This window comes from Hemiscyllium ocellatum, chromosome 6 (genome assembly GCF_020745735.1).
Source record: "Hemiscyllium ocellatum isolate sHemOce1 chromosome 6, sHemOce1.pat.X.cur, whole genome shotgun sequence".
NCBI classification, from domain to species: domain Eukaryota; kingdom Metazoa; phylum Chordata; class Chondrichthyes; order Orectolobiformes; family Hemiscylliidae; genus Hemiscyllium; species Hemiscyllium ocellatum.
Window position 1 is genome coordinate 19,958,945 of NC_083406.1, and position 18,447 is coordinate 19,977,391.

The 18,447-nt window shown below is 41.5% G+C and overlaps 1 protein-coding gene across 1 annotated transcript in view; it reads right to left on the minus strand.

Moving 5' to 3' along the window:
- farp1 (FERM, RhoGEF (ARHGEF) and pleckstrin domain protein 1 (chondrocyte-derived)) overlaps positions 1–18,447 on the minus strand; it is a 317,365-nt gene that overhangs the window by 65,533 nt on the left and 233,385 nt on the right. The window contains exon 14 of the mRNA XM_060825861.1: positions 3,237–3,424. Within this exon, the coding sequence (XP_060681844.1) occupies positions 3,237–3,424 (188 nt within the window). The remainder of the gene's footprint in view (positions 1–3,236; positions 3,425–18,447) is intronic.

Here is an 18,447-nt window from a genome sequence, read left to right on the forward strand (position 1 = left end):
AAAGCTCCCAGTCACAATCACAAAGAAGTACAGGCAAGTGTTAGCCAATACCTATCCCATAACCAAGATTGCAAAAACAGAGTTTCAGATCATTAGCATTATGCCCTCTGTGTGAGCTTGCAGTGCTCAGACTGACTGCTGCGTATGGTATTTGTGGGTAGAAGGATATTCCAAACATTTCTCTTACTTTGACTGGGCCAAAGCACCTAACAAGTTTATTAGTAGTCTTATGAGTAGTCTTGAGGCTTAGCTTTGTTTGAACAAATGGGGTTTATGGCATCATAGCAACTAGCTATAAGTTCTTTGGGGGCACTTGTGAAACAGTGGTAGTGTCCCTACCTTTTTCATTCAGAAGATCTGGATTCATGTCTCACCTGCATCACAGCATGCCTGAACAGTTCGATTAAAGATACCTGTATGACCCGGTGACATTGTTATTAAAACTGTCGGGGGACAGAGATAGCACATCTGTCCCTTTCAAGATCCAGACCTATCCTTCCAATTCTCCACCCAAGGCTGCATGGTGTCATCAGATCGGGTAACATAGTATCCAACATTAATTCTTTCAGAACCATTACCTTATGCAACACAGTGTTTCCCTAAACTCCAACTGTGACTACAATTCGGTTGCAAACTCTTCACGATGTTCAAAGGTTGTGAAAACTTCAATAAAAGATCTTTTCACTTTCTTCAACAGTCAAAGATACCTAGATTGGCCTTCTCCCAGTAATTCAGAATATATTATTTCCAACCCCATGTGTACTCATTGAAATTTATTTATACACTTCTGACAGCAGTCCGGTTCTCTATCCCAAGGCAGTATTGTGTGTTGTAAAGACCAAAGTTAGGGAAAGGCAGCAAATTAGTGAGGAGATAACTTTTCATCGCCAGCTACCAGCCAATCAGATAGAAGTGGCTCCCCTTTCTCACTCAGGAAGAGAAGTAAAATACATATGTACTTTAAGAGAATTAGCAAACGAACTGATGGCGAGATGACATAAATGACTTTTACAAGTGAGCTTTTGTGATCTAGAATGTGCTGCCTAAAATCTGATTTGATAATAGCTCTTGGCTGTGGACTGGATGGATGCTTTTAAAGCAATGATTTGCAGGGCTATGTGGAAAAACAGCAGGGGGACTGTGACTAAATGAACAGCTATTTCACAGAGCCAGCACAGACACAAGTGGTCTCCTTCTGTGCTGCATGACTCTATGACATTAGGACTGTGCAGTTTGAGAGCACTTGGTTCTCAGTTAGAATAGAGACATCTTAATGCAGACAGCTGAATCATACAGTTGATAAACAATGGCTAAAGGCCGAAGCTGTTTAAACCTGTACGCATGAGGTTCTGTTTAATGCCATACTCTATATTCCTGAATAAATGTCATTGCACTCAACGTTCTCCTAAACATTTGTAAACCACCATTAGGAAGATCCCCTCCAAGCCACTCTTAACCCTGACTTGGAAAAGTATCGTGTTACTTCAGTGTCACTGGGTCAAATCCTTGAATTCCCTCCCTCAGGGCAATGTAGGGTACCTACAGCATGGACTGCAGTGAGATAAGAAGGCAGCTCAACATCAACGTCTCAAGAACAACTAGGGACAGGCAATAAATATTAGCCCAGTCAGCAATGCCCACATATCTTGAATTAATAAAGTAAAACATAGAGATTTCCTTTCCCAAATAACATTACTGAAATAGGCACATTTTAATGGAAGGTTCTAGTTATAATTACTGGTGTTACCATCAATTGCAGAAGTTAATTAGATTAGATTAGACTTAGATTAGACTTACAGTTTGGAAACAGGCCCTTCGGCCCAACAAGTCCACACCGACCCGCTGAAGAGCAACCCACCCATACCCCAACATTTACCCCAACCTAACACTACGGGCAATTTAGCATGGCCAATTCACCTGACCCGCACATCTTTGGACTGTGGGAGGAAACTGGAGCACCCGGAGGAAACCCACGCAGACACGGGGAGAACGTGCAAACTCCACACAGTCAGTCGCCTGAGTCGGGAATTGAACCCGGGTCTCAGGCGCTGTGGCAGCAGTGCTAACCACTGTGCCACCATGCCGCCCACTTATTAAATAAAATTCCACAATGTGCCATGGTGAGGTTTGAACTGTCTCCCCAAAGCAATGGCCTCCAATTACTAGTTCGGTGATATCGCCACCACACCACTGTTATACAAACATATGAGATTCTGAGGGGACTTAACAGGTTAGATGTTGAGAAAGTGTTCCCACGAATGGGAGAACCTTGAATCAGAGAATATAGTCACAGAACAAGGGACCACCTTTTTATAACTGAGATGCAAAGGAATTTAATCTCTCAGTGTGTAGCAACTGCCTGGAATTCCCTACTACAGAGTGTTGTGGAGGAGAGATCACAAAGTATTTAAAGAGGAGATAGAGAGAATTTTGAAATATCAGGGAGAGGACAGCTATATTGAGCTGGCATAAAGGAGGAATCAAGGCCTGGGGCAGTCAGCAATGGTATTGTTGAATGTTGGATCAGGCTTGAGGGACCAAATGGCCTAATCCTGCTCCTATTCCTCATGCTCTTACCTGCTGTATGATGATGTCTTAATTCTACAGGGTTCTACTGAAGTCACATTTGGACTACTGTGTGCAGTTTTTGTCTCCGTATTTAAGGGAAGGATACACTTACATCGGAGATAGCACAGTGACGATTCATGAAATCAGTCCCTGGAAACATGGGAGGCAGAGTAAAGTGGGCTTTTATTCCCTGGAGTTGAGAAGCATAAGAGATGATCACATCGAGGCACATAAGATACTGAGGAAACTTGATAAGTCAAAGGCTGAAAGATTGCGGCTAGTGGTTGGTGAATCTAAAACACATGAGCCTCAATCTCAGATAAGTAATTGATCAGTTAAGATTGAGATTAGAAGAAATTACTTCACTCAAGTGGTTCTGAATCTTTGGAATTCTCTACCCCAAAGGTTCATGGATACGCTGTAGTTAAAAATATATAAGGATGTGACAGATATTTAGTTACTTGGACAATCAAGGAATATGGAGTATACAGGTGGGGGTGAAGCCCTAAATCAACCACGAATGTACTGAGCTATATGATCTAGTCTTGCTCCTAGTTCTTGTGAAATCTGACTTCTTGCAACAGACGCTATCATTGTCTTGACCATGATGTTTTTGGTCTGTGAGAATGCAGAATGAAGGTAGGAGGACAGTGCAATTAACGTCAAACCTTTCTCCTCATTTCTTCTTCGTCATCAGTCTTGACACATGTTGCATCCGTCAAGAGTGGAGTCATCAACGGTGAGTGCTGTTTGCCATCTGGGCTCAGGCGAGGAGACAGTGAGAGATTCTGAACACCAGGAGCACTTTGTGAATTCAGCGAGAGTTCTGACACATGTGGACTGCACACTAGGGAACCTGGAACAAGCAGGGAATTTCAGGTTTATACTTTCAATATACAGTACATGTAGAACTTCACAATTGATTGGAATATACATTTACATGTATATGTATAAAATATTAAGAAAAACTGATTTTTATAGACTAAAGAGACTTCACTTTAGAACTCTCTTCATGACCACCAGACATCTTAACACACTTTACTACGAAAGAAGTACGTCTTGAAATATAGTTAAAAATCACACAACACCACGTTATAGTCCAACAGGTTTAATTGGAAGCACACTCGCTTTTGGAGCGACGCTCCTCATCAGGTGATTGTCAGGACTTCCAATTAAACCTGTTGAACTATAACCTGGTGTTGTGTGATTTTTAATTACACCCCAATCCAACACCGGCATCTCCAAATCACGATTGAAATATAGTCATTGTTTTAACGTGGGAAACACTGTCACTAATTTGCATTCAGTAAAGTCCCACTGTGATAATGAGAAAATTTTCAGACCTTCAGATACTTGAGGGATAAATATTGGCCAAGACACCAAGTAGATTGTGAGATAGTTTCATGAGATCCTTTACATTAACCCAAAGTAGCAGATCGAGCCTTGGTTTTGTGTGTCTCATCTGAAAGATACTGCAGCTGACAGCACTCCCCCAGTAGAGCCCCTAATGCTCAAGCTTAAACTTCAGACTTCGTGACTCAGAGGCTAGTATGCTGCCTACTGATCCACATCTAACTCAGTAACCCTACACTCTAATCTCATGTACAGAGAGCAACCAAAACTAATATTGGGTTTTAAAAATTCTAGACATCAATCCTTTTTGTTGCTACTAAGTTAAAGAAGAAGGGGTGGAGTAGAAAAGTATATTCACGTTTTTGAGTGAGTGATTGGAATGTGCAATTATTCCGGTGAACATAGAACTGACAATAGATTGCAAATGCTGTCAGAAGGAGATTAAATACTCATTTGGAATGATTCATGGGGTTGGGAGTGTGTGAGGGAGTGGTTTAGGTTTCTTCAGGAAAAGACCAGTGCAGATGTGATAAGCTGAAAGACCGTATGCTGTATTGTGATAACCTAAGCCTTCAATTTACAATCCCTTCTTGCAGGTTTTACAGATTCTTGGCTATTTTGAGGGAATTTGGGGCTTCAAGACACGTTCAGTCATGTTTCAGTTCTGAGGATATGTAAGGCATACCTTGCCCTCTCTATAACATTTCCTTGGATTGCAAACAAAAAAACCGCCACGAAGAAGCAAAACTGTGGTGTGTACGCATGAATGCTGCAACCAAGTCATTCCTTAATTTTTAACATGGAAATTGTCACTAAGTGATTCTTCAGCAATAAATAGTGAGGATGAGCAGTAATATTTTAAGATTAGCAGATAGATACACACCGGATTCCTGAAGACCCCATCTGAGTTGTGGGCAGGATAAAGATTCCCATGGCAACATAACAGGTGACCCAAGGACTGGAGAGAGCAATTTTGACAGAGAATGTTGTGGTGATCTTTAGCATCACAGCCATCAATTCCAGTTCTGGTTAGTCTGTGCTTTACAATCCCCATTGAAGTATTCAACTGTTCAGGTGTGTGTGTGTGTGTGTTCGCATTGGTAAGCCTATACATGTATAATGATGCATTTTACTCCTACAAATAATCAATGAATGACTGTCCAAGCAATGTTTGAAAACACGAAGCATCCCACTTACAGTGCAGATTTAAAACATGCCCAGCAGCTGCATATAATAGCATTTGCATCGAGCTGCATTAAGATTAATGCAAGGCTTCTATCCCAGATAATTCCTACAAGGATGATGGATGGGGAAAATAATCGTTGTGCCACCTCTTTTGCTTTTTAAAAGGGGTCACCAAAATAACACATTATCTGGGTACAAGACATTCTGAATTATGATCATGATGTATTATGAAAAAATAGGTAGTGTCCAGAAGCCTCAGGTTCAAGTCCCATTTGAGGACTTGATAACCAAGGTAGGTCTGTTCATAACACTTTTAACTAGGTGCAGTATCAATGTGTGAATCCTTCCAACAAATGCCAATGGAAGTAGTAAAGGTAAGAGAGATTCCTAGTCCATGTGTGGAAAGGAATGTGATGGTGACAGATTGCAGCTCTCTCTTTAGTATTACCATGATGTGGAGGTGCCAGTGTTGGACTGGAGCAGACAAGGTCAGAAGTCACATGACACCAGGTTATAGTCCAACAGGTATATGTGAAATCACAAGCTTTCAGAGCACTGCCTCTTCATCGGGTGAAGACCTGACAAAGAGGCAGCGCTCCAAAAGCATGTAATTTCAAATACTTCGGTTGGATTGTAGCTTGCGCGTGACTTTAGTATTAACATGCACAGCTCAGGACTATAACACACATGTACAAATGCATGTTGCCACAGCAACTCAGACTCCTCAGAAGGCAAAGTGGTCTCAGTTGGGTGGACAGTCATTGTGGATCCAGTAGGTACCAATAGCGTGGGTTCAATTCCTGAATGACCAATGACATGGGTCCAATTCCTGAACCATGGTTCATCAATATCCCTGAACATAGAACCAATGCATTTGTAACACATAGAAATTTAAATTCCATGGGAAACAATGACATTTTTCAGTTACATTCAAGACTGTATTCTGTCTTGTGCAACACTGGCTTAGTTCAGATTACCTGGTCAGAAAGTACAATCTAGGTGGAACAATTAAAGTGCCAGTGCTACTCATGAAGAAAGACTTGCACTTATATAGAGTATTTCATAGTCACCAAACAGCTAAAAGCATTTTGTTATCAATGAAACACTTTAGTGGTCACGGTTGTCATGTAGCATATGTGACAACCAAATTAGCACACAGCAAACTCCCACAAACAGTAATTTGATAGTGACCAAATGATCTGCTTTAGTGATGTTCTTTGTGGTTTAAATATTGGCAGGCCCAGTGGAGAAATTACCTACATTATTTCAAAAGTAATGTAATGGGGCATTTTAGATTCAGCTAAGAGGTCAAATGGGACCTCCAATGGTTTATCCAATAGGCAAGATGTAGGGAGGCCATGCCAAGTAACTATCTTGATGCAAAATCTACCTACCAAAATGATCCTCTCTTAAACTGATGGATCACTATCCAGAAGTAAACCATGTAAAATATGGTTCTAGCAAAGTGGACTTCACCGAATGTATTGATTTTAATATGTGCATGTACACATTGTCATCAAAAAAATGGGACTCCTAATGTGAAACAGCAAAAATAACTCATTATGTCAGTGAGACATTCTACTAACAGGGTGTTGCCATCAGTCCAAAAAAGATGCTCTGCCTACCACACAATTGAGCCAAGTCATGTATGCAGTTGTGCTGGTGTGATGCCTGATATGCATCCCAATGACTGTCTGATCAAAGCAAAGATATGATTGTTCATAATAGAAAGAGTACAAACTGTACTCAACCTGACAGTACTTGCAAATCCTGAACAAAATATCTGCTATTCGATGTGATTTCATGGTTAGGCAGCAGTTGATGAGCAATGTTGAGTATAAATAGCTGCAATAAAAACCAATTCAGATAATCAGTCAAGTCTGTAAAATTGTTCTTTTGTTAGAAGTAACATTGATTTATAGGAATCTGACTGCTCCAAAAAAAAAGAACATGTGCAGCCTTGAGCCTTTGATGAATTACCTGGGAGCTCAGGGGCCCTATGGTTTCCTGCTGCTTATTCAATGGCAAACACTTGGCCAATCAGAGTCAACCTGCCAATCTTTTCTCCTCTAGCGCACATTAGATTATTTGAAACTTGACATTCTTGCATTTGTCTTGGTGAGTATAGGATGAAAATCTTCAACATGCCTCTCTTTTCCAGCAATATTCAAATAAGGAAATGGTGTTTTAATGAAAAAGGGAAGTACAGAAGGTATCTTCTTCATAGAGAACGAGGGAAGAAGAATTTGGGAGTGGTGTTGGGTGAGAGGAAAATGTCTGGTAACACAGGATTATGAAACAGACAGTCAAATGAGAGAATCATGCATAATAAAGCTGAGCATCTGAGTGAAATCTCATCATAATACTGAGACATAATCGTGGGAAAATAAGTCTGGTGCATATTCACAGGGCTCATTGGATGAGATTTGGAGTAACATCTCTACATTTCTAGCTTGAACAGTATTTCGAACTCCTAATGTCTGCTTTCTTGAGAAAAACATAAATGACATTATTATTATTTGGAAGTAATAAGTAATATTAATAGTAAGTGTTTATAGATCCCTACACAGGCAGAGGTAGGTACGTAAATGCAGAAAGTAAGCTGAATAAAATTGGTCAGTCAGAAGCTTATGAAAAGCAACACATCATAAAGATTTACATTTATATGGCACTTTTCACAATTATGAGACAATGAAGTACTTCTGAAGTTCAGTCACTGTTGCAATGTAGGAAATGTGTTAGCCAATTTGTGCAGCTCGCACAGACAGCAATATGATAAAAGCTATCTTGTAATGTTAATGGAGGAATAAATATTCACTATGACACTGGGGAGAATTTCTCTTTAATTCTTCAAAATGGTGCCTTGGTTGCTTTTATATTCACCTGAAGTAATAGATAATGCCTCAATTTAATGTCCTTTCAGAAGAAAAACACCTCCACCATTGCAGCTGTCCCTCAGTACTGCACTGCAGTCTCAGCTTTCATTTTGGGCTCAAGTCTCTGGAGTGAAAGATGAATCCTCAACTTTCTGTCTCAGAGCAGAGGCTTCTATCTATGAGCTGGGAATGACAATTGTGGTTCAAACAAGGGCAGATTCTAAGAACTAGAAAGGGAACTAAATACTTTCTAGGACATTTGCCCACATGTCCCACACTATCCTCACTTGGAAATATATTGCTGTTCCTTCACTGTTGCTGGGTCAAAATCCTGGAACTGCCTTCCTAACAGCACTGTTGGGATACATAGAGTCAAACAGTACAGAAATAGATTCTTCGGTTTAACCAGTCCATGCTGACTCCAATTCCAACCTAAACTAGTCCCACCTGCCTGCGCTTAGCCCATATCCCTCTAAACATTTCTTATTCATGTGCCTATCCAAACGTCTTTTCAATGTTGAATTGTACCCGCATTCACCACTTCCTCGGGAGGTTTATTTCACACAAGAACCACTCTCTGTGTAAAATAAGTTGTCTCTCATGTCTTTTATAAAATCTTTCTCCTCTCACCTTAAACTGTGCCCTCACCGTTGGGAAAAGACATCTGTTATTCCACCTTATCCATATCCCTCATGATTGTATAAACCTCTTTTAAATCACCCCTCAACTTCCTGATTGGTTCCTGATGAAGGGCTTTTGCCCGAAACGTCGAATTTCCTGTTCCTTGGATGCTGCCTGACCTGCTGCGCTTTAAGCAGCAACACATTTTCACCTCAACTTCCTACGGTCTAGTGAAAACAGTCTCAGCCAGTCCGGCCATCTCCATATAACTCAAACCCTTCATTCCTGGCAACATCCTGGTAAATCTCTTCTGAACCTTCTCTACCTTAATAAAATCCTTCCTATAACAGGGCAATCAGAACCAGACACAGTTCATACTGCAGTTCAAGTTGGTGGTTCTAAGGATGATCAGGGATGAACAATAAATACCAACCAAACAGAGATGCCCTCATTCTGTGAATGAATAGAAAAAACAAAATCAACTGACCATAAATCAGCTGAGGCAACGCAATTATTCAAAAGATCAGTTGTAGCAAAGGTAGTTGAAAAGCGAAGTCATAAGGGGACTTGACAAGGATGGACACTGAGAGAATGTTTCTCATCATAGAGGAGTTTAAATGTTAAGAGAATGTTAAGGGGATTTGGTTTAAGAACTGTGAAGTTATACTGCAGCTCTATAAAGCTCTAGTTAGACCACACTTGAAATATTGTGTTCAATTCTGATCGCTTCATTATAGGAAGGATGTGGAAGCTTTGGAGACGGTGCAGAGGAGATTTACCAGAATGCTACCTGGACAGGAGGGCATGTCTTATGATGAAAAGTTGAAGGAGCGAGGGCTTCTGTCATTGAAGCGAAGAAGGATGAGAGGTGACTTGATAGAGGTGTACATGATGATGAGGCATTGATAAGAGTGGATAGTCAGAGACATTTTCCCCAGGGCAGAAATGGCTACCACAAGGGGACATAATTTTAAGGTGATTGGAAGAAGATGTCAGAGGTTGGTTCTTTACACAGAGTGTGCTGGGTGCGTGGAATGCACTGCCAGCAGTGGTAGTAGAGTCAGATTCATTAAGGACATTCAAGCAACTCTTGGATAGGCACATGGATGATAGTAAAATGGAGGGTATGTACGTTAGTTTGATCTTAAAGTAAGATAAAAGATCGGCACAACATCAAGGGCCAAAGGGACTGCACTGTTCTATGTTCTAAATCTAGGAGGAACAGTTTCAGATTTAAGAGTCTTTCACTTAAGACTGAATTGACGTGGAAATCTTTGAGTATTTCCGATCTGTGGAATTCTCTTCTCTAGAGAGCAGAGGATACTGGGTATTTGGAAATATTCAAGGTTGAGTTAGACAGATGTTTAATTGACAAGGGAGGCAAAAGTTATGGCGGCAGGTAGGAAAGTGGAGAGAAGGCCACAATCAGTTCAGCAGTGATCTAATTGAATGGTAGGAGTATGTTGAAGGGGCCCAAAAGCCAAATTCAACTCCTCATGCTTGTGGTTTTGTGTCCATGCCCTCAACAGAGGAAGCAGAAGCGGATCTTGGAAACAGGCCTAGAAAGGTGTGCTTGGGAGAAGGGACCAGTTAGTTTAAGGCCTGCGAGCAAGGTTAAGCCAAAAGGTCAGTGAGAATGGAATTGGCAAAGTACAATGTGGTTTCTTAAGTGAGACATTTGTAAAAAGAGCATGGGGAAGATAGTAGAGATACAGAATGGAGCTCAGGGCCAGTTGGGGTCCAGAGACAGGGTTAGCACAATAGAGATGTAGAAGAGAGAGTTGACTAGTTGATCCAAACCATGGTGACAGAAATCCAGAAATCACTAAGGGGAGGCGATGGCTTTGTGGCATTAGCACTGGACTGTTAATCCAGAGAACCAGGTAATGTTCTGAGGATTTAGGTTTCATTCCCGCCATAGCTGATGGTGGAATTTGAATTCAATAAAAATCTGGAATTAAGTATCTAACGATGACTATGAAACCATTGTCAATTGCTGGAAAAAACCATCTGGTTCAGTAACCTCCCTTAGGGAAGGAAACTGCCATCTTTACCTACATGTGACTCCAGACCCACAGCAATGGAAACTTAACTGGCCTCTGGAATGTGCAATAAATGCTGGCCTAGTCAGTGATGCCCTCATCCCATGAATGAATAAAAAAAACTCACTTCTTCTGTGAGGGAGGTAGATGGAGGTGATAAAGATTTGAGGAGGTTACCATTGGTTGTGGCTGAGTCTCCTGCACTCTTTCCATGCACCATCTACTTTTGAGGTCAGGGATTCTTTGTTGCACCTCAACCTTCAGTTCTCTGTTGGCTTGTTTGAGTTTTGGCGGAGCTGCCAGTTCAGCAACGCCTGGGATAGGGTTAGGTCTAGGAGATCCTGGATCATTCTTGTTGAACCAGTCTCAGTGCCTCCTGGTCAGGACACCCAGCGTCTACACTCAGTTGGTGACTATTGTGCCTTTTAGGGTGGACCATGCACCTGTGGGCACTGAGGCTCTGGCACACTGATCATCGCCAGGTTGGTTGGCTGCCTGAGGAGTGTCTTCCACTCAGTGTCTTTGAGTCCAGCACCATTGATACTCCTGCAACAGAGTTTTTTTTCTCTGCCAGTCTCTGCCAGCTTGGGGCCAGGTTGATGGAAATGTTTGAGTGAATTAGACAGTGGTCAGTTCAGTGGGGATTGGCTTCAGTATTGGCATGGGTAGTGCAGAGATCTTTGTCTTGAACAGTGATGTTGCTAATTCAGTTCCAATGCTTGCAGTGGGGATGGTGCCACAAGGTCTTAAGCTTGTTCCTCTGGTGGAACAGGGTGTTTGTTGTTGGCAGGGTCATCAGAAGGAGGTCTCCATTGGAATTTGTTTTCCCCATATCTTGCCTAACACACCTTTCCAAAGGTTTGTGTCCCTTGCAACATCTGACAATGAAGTCAGTGACAAGAATCAACTTGTCCCCTTGGGGATGCAAGACACGGATTGGTTCAGTTGCTGCAGAATCCTCTTCTGTCTCATTTTCCACAAGTTGTTTGTTGACACTGTCAGATCACGTACAGTGCAGTTTTAGTATACAATTCTGCTTTATAAACACAATTTAACCAACATACGTGGTCTGTTATTTAGAGCCTGTCGATTAATGGGGTCCGCAATGCAAAAAGTTGAATCACCCAAATTTAATTTGTAGTTTTTCTTTGACTTGTTATTAACTTACTTTCCATTTTGAAGTGAACTTCTGCTCTTTGCTGCAAAGATTAAGTTTGCAAGGCAAACAAACATGAACAACACAGACCGAAGTCAATCAATAAAACTTATACTAATGACATCCCAATCTGGTAATGGAAATCCAGCACATGAATGCACTGTTGGATTGTGTCACATTTGATGGCTCAACAGTGATGTACTGATGTAATAAGCAGTCACGTGGTCATTATCAAGCAAAACTTTAAAAGTTATTAAATTGTTGATACATTTACTGAGAAAATAAAAATGACTTAATGATTGCAAAAATTCTGTGCCCACATGAGACCATTCAGCAGTACACTGGTGTGCCGTCACACACCATTGGAAGCATGGTTCTAGACTATGAAGTTGTTGAGGTTTTCAAAGTTGATCAAAGTGACTTAATGATTGCAAAAATTCTGTGCCCACATGAGACCATTCAGCAGTACACTGGTGTGCCGTCACACACCATTGGAAGCATGGTTCTAGACTATGAAGTTGTTGAGGTTTTCAAAGTTGATCAAAGTTTTTCAAAACTGTTACACTTTGACCAGAGCCACTGTGAACAGTTACAATCAGAAACTGCTGAAGATGAGCAACCACAGGAGTTGGAAAGGGTCATTATCCAGGGATGGCCTGACTGTATCAAAGTAGTACCTGATAAATCACTATCAGTGGTCTCTCTCTAATGACAGAGCAGCCCTATGGTGTGGTAAGACTATGGAGACTTGAGAATGCGAGAAAATTCACTCACTCTGGCAATACAGACATGAATTTTGTATGTCACAACAAGTCATCTTCAATGTCAGACAGGTCCTAACACCAAAAGCAATAGGTCAAGATATCATGTCCATGTTACATCAGAGACACACTATACTGAGTGTTCAGGACAGCGAGCATGTGAATTGTGCACTAGCTAGGATATCCAACAATTCGTGAATACACTTGAAGTATGCCAAATGTATCAACCCCAGCAGCACAGGGAGCCTGCACATTCACACAATGTTGCATCCACTCCTTGGTACCATTTTGATAAATCTGCTTCCAGGAATAAAGAAGTAATTTTCTTTCCTGAGCAAAAAGAAGTTATGAACCCACAATAGCCCCTAATACTTGATGTCAAACATCTTTTGGATAAGAATACTAGAATTTGCAATTACTCAAGAAGTGGGTGGCACGGTGGCACAGTGGTTAGCACTGCTGCCTCACAGCGCCTGAGACCCGGGTTCAATTCCCGACTCAGGCGACAGACTGTGTGGAGTTTGCACGTTCTCCCCGTGTCTGCGTGGGTTTCCTCCGGGTGCTCCGGTTTCCTCCCACAGTCACAAAGATGTGCGGGTCAGGTGAATTGGCCATGCTAAATTGCCCGTAGTGTTAGGTAAAGGAGTAAATGTAGGGGTATGGGTGGGTTGCGCTTCGGCGGGTCGGTGTGGACTTGTTGGGCCGAAGGGCCTGTTTCCACACTGTAAGTAATCTAATCTAAAAAAAGTTTTTCTTATCTTTAAGGGTGACGTATGGGGTACTGGCAATGGCAGCATTTGCTACCTTTTGTTGGGCTACAATGGCATTAAAATGTAATAACATTCAAATAAAGTAAGTTAAATATTAAATGAAATAAATAAAATTTTATATCATTTCAGAGGCTAGGTAAGAGGATCTGTAGGCCAGTCCAGGTAAAATGAGCCTTTTTTTGACAATCAGTTACTGCAGAAATGTGAGGCAATTCATTTTAGGAAGGGAGAAAAGAGATGAAATGTATACTAAAATCTGAAATTTAAAAGGAGGATAAGTATACCAAATTTTTAAAAATGGAAAGGCACATTTGCCAAGGAGGTAAAAATTATCAAATACCAAACCAGCACAAATCATTCATTCAGCTGCAAATAAAACATCATGCCCTTAATTTAGGAAGAGCATGGGGAAGAGATAGCATTATTTGTTGTTAAAACCAGCAAGGTTAAAATAGAGGAACAGGGAGGGTTACAAAGAGATGGACAGAGATATTCCAACAAATTTGATTCAATAACTCACACCCTTGCCACCACTTAATGAACTGATAACTAGAGGGAAGAAATTAAAAGTCATGCTAATGGACAAGCAAAAGGTTTCCTTCACTCATACCTCAAACAGGCATCAGACCATTTGTATTTGCAATTAATGGGCCCAATGCCTGTATCCGTCCCTGCTGCAATTTTGTACCAAGGCAGCCAGTGAGTGCCCTTGTGGAAAACCAACACTTAACACCACTTGGGTCAACACGGGTGAGTACTTAGCCCAGGTGCTGCCACTCCCAATCCCAAGACCTCTGAACTCGCTCCTCCCTCACCCTGCCCTCCTGACACCCCTCCCCCCCCACCTCAGAAAGCACTCTCATAACCCCATCAGTACTCCCAGGGTGAGCTATGGTCCTCGATCTGGGCTCTAAGGCTCAACTGCTCCTCCTCCTTATCCCACCAAAACAATACTATACCTTTGCTGAAAATAGGAGCAGGAACCTGTGTGTGCTCTCACCAATTTCAATTCAGTCATCTCCAAGGATAAAAGTACATGGGTCCTCAGAACCCTCCACTTGAGTGTGGGCTGTTAACATTGTGGGCAAGGCTGGAAGAACACAGCAAGCCAGGCAATATTAGGAGATAGAGAAGTCGATGTTTCGGATGTAACCCTTCTTCAGGTCCTGAAGAAGGGTTAAACCCGAAATGTCGACTTCTCCACCTCTTGATGCTGCCTGGCTTGCTGTGTTCTTCCAGTCTCCTGCCTGTCTACTTTGTATTCCAGCATCTAGTTTTTTTTTTGTCTCTTATCCTAACAAGTGGCAGATAAAGAATAGAAAATAAATCAGATAAATGATTGAAGAATAAAATATTTAAGGGCAGAGAAATGGGACAACACGTGGCAGAGTCAGCATATCCAGTGGTATGTTACAGTTCACTGAGGAAGCTCGAGTTGCCTTGGCAACATGCATGTCATACTCATGAGCTGTGGAGAGTGACAGTATACACTCCAATATTCTTTCCAACAATATGGCTGACCAGGAATCTCGACAAGATGGGTGTGGGGAAAAAAAGGCTGTTTTCCCTTGTGGGTCCCACAAGATGTAGTGATGCTGTTATAAAATTAGTGGTCATCTTTTAAGACGGAGATGAGGAGAGTATTTTCTCTCTCAGATGGTTGCGTAACTCTACCTCAAAAGATGGTGGGGGACAGAGTCATACAATATTTTTACGATGCAGGTGGATAGATTTTTGTTCAACAAAGAGGATCTGAGATAATCAATGGTCAATGGGAGTGTGAAGTTCAAAACACAAGCAGATTAGCCATGATTCTTAAAGAATGGCACAGCAAGCTAAAGGGGCTAAATGGTCTACTTTAGCTCCTATTTCATATGCTCAAATCGCTCCTACTGCCTGCTATTGGCTTGTGTTGGAAGGATTTGCACATTGACATTCAATCTACTTGGCTGTGTTATGAATGCACCTTCCCTTGGCCACCAAATCCTGGAGTGGGACTCCACCCTGAAGCTTCTATACCAGAGGCTGAGAACCTACCACTGTACCACATCCTCAATCAATGCACATGGACCAAGAGTTGAAAATATGTTGCTGGAAAAGAGCAGCAGGTCAGGCAGCATCCAAGGAGCAGAAGAATCAACGTTTCGGGCATGAGCCCTTCTTCAGGAAGCTGAAAATGTTTGCTGGAAAAGCGCATGGGCCAAGAGACTACTTTCGGTGCTATAAGACCTGATAATTGTGACCTCCTCAGGAATTACAAGCAAGTGAAAAATCTAGAAAACGTTGCAGTGGATCCCACTGAGTATTTGCTCTGTGATTGATTGTACATGTTGAATTATAAATGTGAACACTTGCCATAAACCTGCCGCAGTTTGTGCTGAGTCAGGATTTTCCCAACTATATTTGCATTTGCCACATTGCATTAATGTTGAGAAAAGTAGGATCAATACTTTGCTCAAGCTTCTGTTACTAACACAACAACATGTACTCATCAAATGCCTTTAATGAAGCAAAATATCTCAAGGTGCTTCACAGCAGCGTTATCAAACTCTAAGCCTCACAAGGACATATTAGGTCAGCTAAAAGAGGGAAAATAAATCTTGCTGTCTCCAAGGGTAACAGCCAATGAGGTAATTTTTGAAGTCTCGTCGTTGCTGGTAATGTTGCAGCCAATTTCACAGCAAACACACAAACTGTAAAATGTGATAATGGCCAGATAATCATTTTTAAATAACATTGGTTGAAGGGCAAATGTTGGCCTGAGGGAATTCTCTTGCTTTTCTTTGAGCTAGTAACACAGGCCTTTGTTGTCTGAGAGGTTGTATGAGGTCTCAGTTTAAGATCATACTTGAAAAATCAGAAGTCACATGGCACCAAGTTATAGTGCAACAGATTTATTTGAAGTAACAAGTTTTCAGAGGCTGCTCCTTCGAAGGTGAAACACTCTGAAATCGTGCAACTTCAAATAAACCCCTTGGACCATAACTTTGTGTCATGTAACATCTGACTTTGCCAACCCCAGTCCACCACTGGCACCTCCACATCATATTTGAAAGATGGTACATCCAACAGTGCAGCACTCCTTCAGGACCGCCCTGGGGCATCTCTATCTTTGTGCTAACGCCCTGGAATGGAACTTCAATCAACAATCTTCTGATTCAGAGGAGACAGCAGGTACCAGCTAACCAAAACCAATCAGAAAAGGTGACTTGATCAAAGAGACAAATCTGAAGGCGAACCTTAAAGAGGAGGAAGAAGAGAGAGGTGGTGAGTGGAAAGGCTGAGCCAGAGAATTCTAGAGCTGAGGCATATGACGACATGACCACTAATTGTGGACCAATGATGATCAAGGATATGCAAGTGGCCAGAATTGGAAGAGGACAGGAATCTTGTAAGGTCAAAAGAGATTATGGAGAGAAGGAGATGCAAGGCCGTAGAGTTTAAAGACAATGGTGAGAATGCTAAATTTGAAAGTTGTCCAAGACAACGTAGGGTAAAAAATGAGATCTGCAGATGCTGGAGATCACAGTTGAAAATGTGTTGCTGGTTAAAGCACAGCAGGTCAGGCAGCATCCAAGGAATAGGAAATTCGACGTTTCGGGCATAAGCCCTTCATCTTTTTATCTTAGCCTGCCTGGCACCCTCTCCTCATTCCTGATGAAGGGCTTATGCCCGAAACGTCGAATTTCCTATTCCGTGGATGCTGCCTAACCTGCTGTGCTTTAACCAAGACAACGTAGGCCAGAGAGCTGAAAAGTGGGGTGGCAGGGGTGCTGAGTGAACAGGATGTGATGCCCGTTAAGATACAGAGTTCTGGATGTATTCATGTTCAGAGAGTGGGAGGTGAGAGGTTTGAGAAAATTGTTACCTCAAGTTTTGGCTGTTCCAAAGGAATGGTTGGGAATGTGAGCTGAGGCTGAAGCATGAAATAATGCAGCACAGTAGGAAGCCATTCAGCCCATCGTGCCTTTGAAAGAGCTATCTAATTAGTCCCACTCCCCTGCTCTTGCCCCAAAGGCCCACAAACCTTTCCTTTTCCAATATTTATGCAATTGTCTTTTAAAAGTTACTATTGAATCTACTTCCACTGGCCTTTTGGGCACTGCATTTTAGATCACAATTAAACTTCATAAAAATAATTTTTCCTTGTCCCCTCTAATGATTGTCAATTATCTTAAATCTGTCACGAGTTACCAACCATCCTGTGACTGAAAACAGTTTCTCCTTATTTTTTGTTCACGATGCCATTAAATTATTGAAATCAGGGTTTGGGATAGACAGTACATGCCAACATGTTTCACATTGTGAAGCTCCATATCTATTGCTGTATTTCTTAATCCCATTTATTCATGAACAGGAACCCAAATCCAATTATGAAGAGTTGTTTCCAAACACCTAACATTATCAAATTGGATAGTGGGTTTATAGAAGCCAGTGTTACAATAAAACACTAAACTTACTAAGTGCTATAGATGTAAATATAACAAATAATTAACTAATTGTTCCAAAAGGTTATTTTTCTTTCATTTCATAGGCCGTAGGGGAACAATGAAAGCATAACATTACTAATCTGGCTCAGTCAGTAGTATTCCTGCCTACGGTCAGAAGGCTGTGGATTGAAGTGCCTCTTCACAGTCCAGGCCAATGTTCTCTGTGCAAATTCTGGAGGTGGGGTCGTCCAGATGTGACCTCAAAGCAAGGCATTTGTTGCCTCTCAGATGACACCAAAGATCCCAGAGCATTATTTCCAAGAACAGCAGGACAGTTTTCTCTAGAGTCTTCACTAATAATCCTTCAAATATTGAAAAATAAATTAACTGATTATGTTGCTCACAGAAACTGTCCTATATCACAACTACACTTCAAAATGTATTTCAATGCACACAAAACAACTCACAACGTCCTGAGGTTGTTGACAATGCTGACACACAAGTCCATCTTTTTTCTTGAGATAGAAGATTCTGATTTACAATTCTTAGAATATGCTAAACTTTTTTTTAATCACGTGTAGAAAATGGATCCTATTAGAGGTATTGTTCCACAGATCATATCTTGCCTGTTATTAACAAATCAGTCTTTATAGTGAAAATCAGCAGAAGTCCTCAGCTTGCCCTC